Below are 11804 nucleotides of genomic sequence, written 5' to 3'. Positions count from 1 at the left end.
CCCGCTGTCTTGCTCAGAGAGCATCGAACGATGAAACAAACTATCAAACAGAGCAATTAAAGCTGTAGTGCGGCTCTATAATAACTAAGTTTATACAGCAGCAAATCTAGTTTAATAACACCTCATTTAGAGAAGTTTACTTTTGAAACCTGTCATTGTAATTTAAAGTCGGCTTAAATGGTAGTATTAACGCTTAGAAATTCATTAGAAAATCAGCTAATTCCCATATATAATAAGTCATACATTGTATAAGAACGTTACAAAATGGCACCCATAAAAACTTTTACAAAATTGTGTTACAAATCAAACTGAAACATTAGCTGCCTTATAAACTTGGCATGTTATTATCACGACAGACAATCGCAATGGCAAATAAATACATCCATAAGAATGTATGTGTGTCTGTCTGTACATCTTACATGTGTATTGAAGAGCAGTGCAGATAGTTCAACGTGATTGAATTGCGTCACAATTGCGTCGAGTTTCAGTTTCCTTTTGCGGGCAGAGCAGCAGCATCCAATGGCGGTGCCGGCAGCATTAGGAGTATGGTTTTTTTTTGCTTTTCTTTTTTGTTTTATTGTTTATGGGGTTTGTGTGCCAGTTTCATTCAACAGCTTCCGTCGTCTTAAATATCTCCGCTTGGCTTCAGTTGTTTTATGTATTGAAGTTCCTGTAAACCGTTTCCAATGGTAAAATAAAATACAAATTCAAACGTTTCAATTGCAATAACAGTCTCTTTTTTATTTTCAACTTGTAACGGTTTTTGTGCTCGCACAAATTTAAAGTGCAAATTGCTCACAAGGCAATTATTGCAATTTACACATGATAAACTGAAGAAATTTTTGCAGCCATCGGTGAATATCCCGAGTAATCTTGTCGATCCAAGCGAACTTGCCTCCTGTAAACATAAAATTATATTAATCAAACGTTCTTCTTATACATATCGAAATAAGAGCGGAATCTTAAATGTCTGCAACAGAATTTGATACTTTTTTTTATTTTAAGCCATATTTTTATTATTAGCTTTTTTATTTTTATTTAATTTAAGCTTATTTTTTAGCCAAAGGCAACTAGAACTTGAATTCAACCCATTGGTTAACCAAAAATTGTAAGTTTAAAATTAAAGTAGAGCCTATACATAATCAGCGCATTACGATTGCCGCTTATTCGAATTTTTACTGGGAATTTTTTCTCGTTTGGGATATTTTAAGGGAATTCAAAGTACAAGTTCCATGAGGAAATTAAAAATACAAGATCCAAGTTCAATGAATCAAATATTGACTGGTATGATATATTATCACAATGATATTTCTTTCTAGTCTCTCTGTAGGGACTAATAACTGATGAAATACGATTGTTATTTATCGCATAGAATCCATTTAATGCAGGAAATAATACTGGTACCAGTACAGGTACCGTTGAACGAAATTTTCATATTTACCAAAACCGAAACAAATTTTGTGTATCATTCAAAGATCCGAAAACTAAAATGATTGTACCGATACAATTTTGAGAGTTATTTATTGTTATCCGTTTTGTATTAACAAATTATTAGTTGAAAATCTAAGCGTCTTAAATCTCAGCATAGTATCCTCTTTTAGCTCACCATTTTTTTTTTCAAATTTTATATTCCTTCCAAACTTATTACAATACAGTTTCCCGTTTTAAATACAGTAAACATTCTATAGCAGCAACTCCTCTAAGCCTATTTTTATGTTAAAGTGTTTTCATGTAGAAAAAGTTGCGTTTATAAAAAAATTAATATGGAAATAAAAAAATTTGTTAAAAAATAAGTTTTTTTATAAAAAAATGTTTACATGGTAATTCAATTTTAATTTTTACTTTTTATATTAAAAATTTAAGAATATATCGTACTTTTAATTGAATTATTAAAAATTATAATCAAAAAATAAAAATTAAGTCAAACTGTATTTATATAAAAATTAAAGTTGGAAATTATTGTTTTTATATAAAAATCGATCCTTTTACGGAATACCCACCACAAAAAAGGGTAATTCAGTTTTTTAACATGAATGTCATTAAGAATTTGTGGGTCACTCTGTATTCCACCAAGATATCTACGAAGAAGGATCTTTATACAGCATTAGTTGAGTAATGGGAAAAAATTACGCCAGATGTGAGCCATAAGCTGGTCGAATCTATACCAAATAGGCCTAATCGGTTATGACGAGAATCGGTAAAGTACCGAATATTATACATTTATTTTATACTCGTATGCTTAGTTAGTTTTCGAATTGAATTTATTACCAGGTTAAAATAAGCTGACTTTATTTCCAGTTGATTTTTAAGCTTAAGATTATTAAAAAATTAATAAAAATATTTAAGACAAAAATTAAGTTGTATTTATAATTTAAAACTAGCAAACTGTTTTTAACTCATTTTGATGTTTTTTTTTAATTAAGGTGAATTTTTCTGTGCTGGTTGAAATAAGCCGTGAGTCATTGAAGGTCAAATTTTTTGGGCTTAATTTCTTTTTTTAAATGAACTCCTTTTTGCGATCCCGATTGAAGCTCAAACATACGAATAGATATGTATGTAAATACATATAAGTACGCATGTAGCGTTAGTCAATACTTCCTCACTGTGTGATTTCTGTGCAATTATAGGAAAATAAATGGATCACTAACCATGTTTGATAATATATAATTGTTTATGATATTGTAATGCCCATTATTTAATATGCAATTTATGTAAGCCAAATTGTTAAAACAGTTTGATTTCGGAGCTATATTCCCCATATGATCAATAACAATGGGAAATTATGCAGGATACAAGCTTATTAATTAAACAAATCTTAAGTAACCTTTTTTATTATTATATATTTTTATGTTACGTAATTAACAAATAGAAACGAATTCAAGTATCAAAGTACGTAATTGTATTCGTGATGTGACTTCAAAAATGGAAGTTATCTAAAAATAGACGTCATATGTACGCACATACACATAGAACGTATTCATATGCAAATGCAACGATAAATAATTTGAAAGTCGATTAAGAGTCAGAATCGATGATATACAATATAGATATTCAATACACATTAAAAAATCAGCTCATAACAAATTTTGTACTTTTACTTTTCAAGATTTCCGATTGCAAATTTTATTATTTTATTTATTTCTATTATTTGTCGATTACATTATTCCCTGGAAAGTAAAATATCTGCAAAAAGAAAACTACATTTTGAACAGTTGAGAACATTTTATGTTCGGTCTGACCGAAAAAGTGATACCCTTGCAGTACAAGTAAAGCATTATTTAAATAGAATGTATGCATTCTATTACATGACTTTGTTAAGCTAATCAAAGATCTGATAATATACATTTTAGGACCCTCTCTGCAAGGGCATATAATGATCTGTTGTCATAACATTCACATGACTGTGTTGTTTTGCCAAGTGTCAAATTATGGGACATTGGTGATTGCGATCCGTACATACCTTTTGCTAATTATATATCCAAATATATAATATCGGTATACAAATACCACTTGGAACTTTCATCTGGATACATGTATGTTTCAAGAAATTCCCGAGATTCTGAAGATTTGCCACATTGTATTTAAATAGATTCGATGCGTATTCCCATCGCTCCCACCAAAAAAACAATTTCCATTATTTGATTATTATTCCCCAATTCCAAATGTATCCATAAATACTTATATTCATAATAAAATTTAAGTTTTCCTTTACGAACACTGGAGCTCCCAGCATCATTTCCCCATATCCAAATGAAAATAGGTAAATAAGTGTTATCCAATTGATGTTTTTAAGATTTATCGGGACTGTTTGGAGTTCCAATTTATTTTCGATTTTTGACCAAAGTTTTGATAAGTTTCATAAAAGACTAATGTATCCAGTGTTGCAATTTTAGCAATTTTATTGCTAGATTTAGCACTTTTTTAGTTGCAAAAGCTAGAAAAATTGTTGAATTGCTATTAGCTATAAATCTAGCAATTTTAGAAAATGATGCTACAATTTTTTCTTTTTATTGCTAGATTTAGATTTTGTGTAATTACAAAAGCTGGGAAATTGAATGCAATGTATGAGAAAATCCATTTTGTCGAATGTCGACAAAGATGTCGGATTTTAGATTTCAGGGCTCGAAATATTTGAATATATTGTCGAAGGTGTCGTCGAATTTGTCAAAATATCATTGCTGTTGAAATAAAATAGTTAAAAAAAACTTTTGTTTAATTTACGTAATTTATCCTTAGTCCTAAATCTGTTCAAAAAATTATGCGTTTTTATAGGTATATAAAAAAAAAATTTTCAAGCTCTTTTTAGCAATTTTATTTCAATTTAGCAGTGGATTTTAAAAAAACATTACGATTAATCGCCTCTAAGCAGTCTTTAATAAGATTAATTAGTATGATGATCTAATCTCCCAATAAAATCCATGTAAAACCAGATAAAATAAGTTATTCCCAAAGCAATTTTAATATTTAATATTAATTTAAATTTTACTCAACGATCTGTGGATCTAGAATTAAGCGTTTGCTGAGATATCGCATATAACTTTCCCCATATTTTTTTCCCCATTCCTCTCCCTTCCCCAATTAACTCACTGCATACTCACCAAAAGTTGTTTCGAACACAACTGTACACATACGCCATTTTTTTTGTTAGCAAATTAGATTGTGTAATCTCTATATAGAGATAAGCTTATATTTGAAAAAATATCAAGAAGATTGAACAATGATAATTTCACAAAAGAATAAAAAATATTATAAAAAAAAAAAATAAAACAAAAATCAAATTTATAATATTTCAGATATTGATTGAGAGACAAATAGAGGGGGTATATCTCGGCCCCAACTGGATGACATCAACTAGTTCATTCTTTTGTAGATCTGTTCATTATTTTTCATTCAGTTATGATATTCACATTTTCTTTATTGAAAAGACTTGACGACATATTTGAGAGTTAATTATATCAAATAATATCTATATATATCTATTTGTATATATTATAAGTTTTGTTTTTATTTTACGTGCAGCAATAGATATTATTATAATGTTTTTACTTGATGTGTTAAAATGTTTTTCATTTGTTTTTGTTTTCACATTCACAAACAAATAATTAAGTTGTAAAACGAGCGTAAATCGATAGCAAATATCTCGATTTGCGTCGTCATATATATAGATAGATATAGATATATTTATGCCTATAAATATATATATATATTTATGTATATTCATGTATGGATATACGTTTGTTTATATATGTGTGTGTATGTGGTCCATTCGATTGATATCGGGATCGTGTTTAAAAACGACGTCTTCCCCATGGAACATTATTGCCTCCATTATTTCCACGTTGATTGCCGCCTTGGTTCATATTGTTAACCCCAAATTCAAAAGCAGCGAAGCCATCCTATTCGAGCAAGGAGAATTACAATAGATTCGTTCAGTTGAGTTTTTACTGTGGGTTTTGTTTTTGTTTTAGATTAATTTATTAGAGCCCATTTAGACATAAGCAAGTAATAATAAAAAAAAGACGTAATTATAGAAGGGAATATAACATAATTCCAAATGTTGTGCGGCATCTGCCACATGCCAACTACCCACCCACCATATCGTTTCATGTGGCACGCTATTAAAGCGGCCTTTATGTTGTCTAGTTAAAAAGCCATTCGAAAACTACTTCTTCCCATTGCTGAGCTCTCTCTATATATTTGTATATATATATTTAATACTTCAAATACATCCAAAGATAAAGGGAATCGCAAGTCACGCATTAAGTTTTCAGACATTGCATCCGTTAATTATTCAACTAAACTTTCAGATTATAAATTATAGAAACAATCATTTGTATTACAGTATGTATATATCCTATATACATAAATGTGTAAATACTCATGTATATAGTAATAAATGTAGATTCATCACGAGGTTAAGATCTTAATTGTTGTGTTCAATTAACTTCATTGTAAATAATAATTACTATAAATATAACTTGAAGCGTTGGCATTTGAAATACATTAATCAATTACAGTGGAAATTTGACAAGTTAAGTTACATTAGAAAATCAGAAAGCTACAACTTAACATTTTATTACAATTTCGGAAAAAAGTTTCTGCTTTCTTACTTAAATTTATTTTTATCATCAGTAAGAATGTATGTTTGGACTTAATGCAAGTACACTTTTTTGGTAAATCGATTGCAATTACACTTGAATTCCAATGAAAAAATCATACTATGAAAAAGATTTTAAGAATGTTCAAAGAACCAGATAAAATCAAGTGGACTCCAAGATAATTCACAGACTGAGAAAAAAAACCTAAGCGAGCGTTTATTTTCAATAAAAGCTTTTCATAAAAATACCAAAGTTGCAGGATTTTTTGCAATATAAACATTTACAAATTCCTCATATTATCGTGAGGAACCCAGCATTCTAATTCTGGAACATTTTGCTGACTCAGAACGAATCCAAACTCTTTCTACAAAAGTTACAAACTGTAGCTTTAAGAATTTGTACAATTCACAAATTCTTCCCCTTAACGTGAAAAACCATACGGTCCCCCCAACTTTATACTTTACTAATCCCTTTTTAAATCTTCCAAGACATTTTTCCCACTCGCGCTATCTAAATAATTTCGAGTAGTTTAAGAAATGAAATTTAACCGGATGATGTGAGATAATGACAGATTAATATTGCCACCTCTCGGGGCAAATGTTGGGAGTATCTTTTACACAAGTTACTCAACCAAAAAGGAAACCTGGACGTGGATATACATACCTGTTGCTGATTGTTGGGACCTTGTCCGGCATTATTACCACCCATGTTGTTGTTGTTATTGCCTACAAATAATGTGATCACGTTCAGAAGTTATATATGATTAAGATTTAAGCAAAATATTTACCTCGGAACACCTCGAACGGTGAGTTGCTGTTGCCGCCGCCACCTCCTCCAAAGTTATCAAAGTTGGAGTTGCCACCACCTCCACCACCGCCGTTGCCGCCATTACCGCCACCAAAGCTTTCCTGTTGATCAAGCAGCGAGTTCAACTGTTGGGCCTGAATGAACAATGTGTTCTCCTGCTGGCGACGACGCATATCCTCCTCCTGGCGGACCATACGACTCTGCATCTCGGTCTGATGACGATGCATGGTTTCCTCCTCACGTTTGCGCATCTCCTCGGCCTGCTTTTCACGCAGTTCCCATTCCATTTTCTTGCGCTCATTATCTGATTCGCGTTTTCTTAATTCTAGAAAATTAATTAGGTATTAGAACGTAAAGAATAGAATAGGAATAATGAAATGATGACATTGTATGATGAAACCACCAGGAACCAGGTAATCTTTTGCCAGACACCACGGTAATCTCCCAGAAAAAAATCAAATCTTCAAACAATTTTCACCAAATCAAATGATATGTATATATATAAATATATATATATATATAGATAAATCGGTAGAATGTACAAGTTAACACGATAATGATGTGTTCACACTAGGAACATTTATCCTTAAGCATACAGACATATATATTAGATATATATAATGAATGTGCTCCCATTAAAAATTGATGTCTATGACATATTAAGCTATTATAATCCACCCCCTTAAAATACTGACTAAGTTTCCCGCATAATTCCTTGATTATAATTAATCAAATCCCAGCCAAAAATTGTAAGGCTATCACTGAGCCTTGAGATATGCAATTATAGTACTTAGTACTCTAGAAATCTCTTGATTTCTTACAAATATAACAAAAACAGGTCTGTACTGATAAATCGGTACCTTGACCTTCATTAAATTTTAAGATTAAGACTGACTTCAAATGTCAATAATCAGAGAAAAACTCTTAGATCTATGCAATATCATACAGAGATATAGCCGTTATACTTAAAAAAAAAAAAAACGAGAATCTATCATTTATACCAGCCAAAAAAAATTTCACCAAAAAGGCGAACCCATTTCCCAAGTTATAACTCCCCCCGAAGAATTCAAAGTTTCATGAATAAAAAATTAGAAAAAGGATTAATGTTAGGCTTACATACTAGCATTGGGTTTTCGATAGGGAAATAAAATAATTAGCACATTTTTAAATATATTCTATGTTAGTTGGGATTTACACAAAGCTCAATTGGGCAACGGAATATAGACATACGGATTGTGAAGTTAACAAAATGTTCGTAAGCATCGAATGAAAGGCAGACAGACAAAAGATTATTTAAAATGAATATAAACAATAGGTAAAGAAAAGCAATAATACGAGAATTAACGAATTAAATTAATTAAAGTGTGTTATCGATAGTTTTCATTACTATCGCATATTACAGAAATCAAAATTTAATTCTTTTGATAGGGTTTATGGTAGGGAAAAAGGAATATGAACACGAATGCGTGTATAAATAGAGATCAAAAACTTCGGCTAGCTCCGAAGAGTTATAATAAAGGCTTTTTGGAATTTTTTTTTTTTTTTGAATAGGTTTTTATACTCGCATTACCCACTGTTTATACTGACCTTGACGCAAAAGCTCTGTTTCTTGCTCATAGCGAGCGTACTCCATTTGAGCTTCGAGCTTCTCTTCTTCCATTTTGAGCTCACGTTTGAGAGCATCTTGTTTACTTTTGAATAGATCATGCAATTGCTTCCATCGTGAGCCATATTCATGCTCAAACGAATTCATATCGGCGAATCGTGGACCAACGCTGCGCTCCTGATTGAACTCTTGCAATTTCTTATTGATTGCCTTCTCTGGTAATCCATCGTTGTCATCATTGATCTCCATTGGCTCCACCAGGCACGGACGCAACGAGGCCGTCAAAAAGAAGCATTTCTCATTGCACAAACGTAGACAGGCGCTGGCCGATGATTTCTTAGCAAACTCAACAGTTCCCTCGCCCATATGCTTGCCACGATCATCGACCGTAATGCTTGCCCGCTCGATGGGTCCAAAGATCTCAAAGGACTTGTAGAGCAGTTCGTTGGACACGAATGGTGTTAAATTGCTTACACGCAATATGGTTGCATTTGGGGCGAAACGGACGCGCAATTGGCGACCCTTTCGGGTGGAACCGTCAAGGGCGCGTTTGGCCTTTTCGGCATTAATATGATGATCGACCTTAAGGAATGTAAAGTTCTTCTCAAGATTTGAAAATATCTCGCCTATTTCGCCATATGGCTTGAACATTTCACGCAACTCCTCATCGGTGATATCATTTGTCAGATTGCCAACATAGAGACGATTGCGTCCAGAGAACTTTGTCTCCTGGGTGACCTCAATCGGTGGTAGCTCATGTGTTGGGCCGCTAATGCTGCGCAAACGTTGGGCAATAAAGAAATCATCGCCACGGAGTGTATTGTTGCCACCTCCAGAATTTTGTCCACCTCCGCCAGCACCACCACGTGATCCGCGATTTCTATCGCGTAATCCTCCTCCGCCGCCAATTCCTCCTCCTCCATTGTTGCCGCCACCGCCGCCTCCGCCGATGCCTCCACCACCCATACCGCCGCCTCCGACACCAGCGTGACCACCACCGATGCCACCACCACCACGAGGCCTAAACCCTTGATTTTGACCCTGAGCCGGGCCATGAGCTTGACCCTGAGGTGGGCCATGAGGTTGACCTTGACCTTGAGCCTGAGCCTGCTGCACCTGAACTTGTGCCTGGACCTGAGCTTGACCGGCTGAATTTGAATTGGTTTGATTTGGATTGGGATTGTTGTTAGCTTCATTAGATTTGTCATTGATGTTTCCTCCGTCCGCTTTTGGTGGCTCTGCATTCGACTTTTGCTATATATGTGTGTATTATATATATATATATATATATTATACATTCAAGTGAGTATTATAAAGAAAGAAATAAATGTGATTTGATTTATACTACGCAATCATTTAAACTACATTTTAGAACAACATCCACAACTCACAGTAACAACAAGCAGCCAAAAATTTGCCGATGCAAGCGTTTCTGTATGTGGATTCTATTGTACATACTTTGTATGTATTGTATTGTATAAACACAGAGAGCTTCCCCACCCCAATTATCCCATATTCATTTCGTTTCATTCCCAGAAAAGCAATAATTGTGCCCAGCAGTTGGCAGACAGAGAGAGAAAATTGCATAGTTTGCACAAACGCAAGTGCAAATGCTTATACGAGAGAAACAAAAATTAGATCAAACATGGCGCTCGAGTAACAAAATTAATTGTTCTTACTTTCAGTTTGCCAAACAAACAGCTCCAAAAGATAAGGGTAAAACAAAAAAATAAGCAAATAATGAACAAAAATGAAGGTTATTGACATTTGTATGCATTTCAATATTTAGATACATACATACTTAATTAAATTTGACAGATGCCCACCCTTCTCCCAAAACAACAATGTTTTTTTGTTTCATATGGACAAATCATTCGTTTGCCGGTTTTAATCAAAAGTATGCACGTATAACATACATACACACACACACACACAAGCGAAACAGCGAACGAAGCAGTGCGTACAACAATACAAGCTGCTTGAACTCAACGCCGTTCGTGCGAGCGAAACAAATAACATGAGACGAATATACTGTACATAATGCATACATGCGGTACAGTTCTATGTGTGTGCGTGTGTGTAAGATGAATTGTATCGAGAAAATTTTTGGTAGCAAGTTCAACGAACACAAAACCAAATGTTACCACAAATTTGCTATGCAAATTTTATTTAAAAAGCCTATTCCCATGTATGCAATTAAATTCGTAATATTGCACAAAAAATACAACCCAATGTATGTATATACAAGCATACAAATACATACACATCACATGTACATATGTATGCATGTATGCGTTACTCAGCATGAAAAAGTATGTGAATAATTTAGTTTTTTTCAATAATAAAAATCATGTTCATAATTTAGAATTGCCATTCACTCAAACGCATAAAATATGCATCGCGTTGACGGCCATTGTAATTATTTCAATGAAGGCCTTAAATTTTCAAGACGACACGCACACATATGTACATACACACATGCGCTCTGTGCATGTATATACACACACACTCAAAAACATGCACGCACTTTTTGATACAAACAGTAAAAATTAAATGCCGTTATTAAAAGGAAATTGTTATTAAAAACTGCTTTAAGCAGTAATCAGTGGAATAGACTACATTTTTGATAATCGTTCATTTTCATGTAGATATATTAAGACTGCGTTTTTGGCGTTTTTTTTTTATGTACTTACGTTTACATTATTCTGATTTTGAAAATTCGACCTATTTTGGTTGCCGCCACGATTGCGGTTGCGATTACCGCCTCCACCACCAAATCCACCCTTGTTGCCAAAATTCTTATTTTGATTCGGGCCGCCGCCGCCAGGGCCGACGCCTCCCCCACCACCACCATTCTGATTGTTAGGGCCGCCGAAGCGTTGTCTCTTTTCAGCAGGGCCACCGTCGGAGCCATCGAGTTGCTTTTGTTGGATGTGCTTGCCAAGATTCTTATTCGGCTGATTGTTGGGTCGGGCTTGACGTTGTGGCATTGGTGTACTGCTTGTACTCCTGGAAATTTCCATTTTCACCGAATTTTCCATAACAAAATTTGCCAGAGAAAATAATACAACTTTCAATTACACAATCCGTTCAGCTCTGCACAGAAACTGAATCGTAATAAAAGTGAGCACGTCAGTGGAATTGAAACAGTTCTATATCTATCAGGGATGTTGTAAACTATCGATTATTGATTGCTTTTATCGATGACAGCCCTGACAGATGGTTCACTCGAGCAATAATCGCTTGACAAAAGCACTACGATACTGGAATGAAACATGTTTTGTAATGGAACA

At 33.6% G+C, this 11804-nt stretch overlaps 1 protein-coding gene across 2 annotated transcripts; it reads right to left on the bottom strand.

The window, feature by feature from the left end:
• Nucleotides 1–563: 563 nt before the first annotated feature.
• LOC117794093 (protein no-on-transient A) lies at nt 564–11642 on the bottom strand. Of its 2 annotated transcripts, none has more exons than XM_034634573.1 (5): nt 11205–11642; nt 8493–9765; nt 6886–7230; nt 6762–6823; nt 564–898 (listed from the first exon to the last, which is right to left on the bottom strand). In XM_034634573.1, the coding sequence occupies exons 1-5, from the start codon at nt 11550–11552 to the stop codon at nt 626–628; spliced, it is 2301 nt and encodes a 766-aa protein (XP_034490464.1). In that variant the 5' UTR covers nt 11553–11642; the 3' UTR covers nt 564–625. The 2 variants fall into 2 exon arrangements, with proteins under 2 accessions (XP_034490464.1, XP_034490465.1); XM_034634574.1 differs by lacking the exon at nt 564–898 and adding an exon at nt 4571–5396 and having other exon boundaries at nt 11205–11641.
• Nucleotides 11643–11804: the final 162 nt, after the last annotated feature.

The sequence above is a fragment of the Drosophila innubila genome, chromosome X (genome assembly GCF_004354385.1).
Source record: "Drosophila innubila isolate TH190305 chromosome X, UK_Dinn_1.0, whole genome shotgun sequence".
In the NCBI taxonomy this organism is placed as follows: Eukaryota; Metazoa; Arthropoda; class Insecta; order Diptera; family Drosophilidae; genus Drosophila; species Drosophila innubila.
The sequence above is the reverse complement of the archived record's forward strand: the minus strand, read 5'-3'. Positions and strand labels throughout refer to the sequence as shown.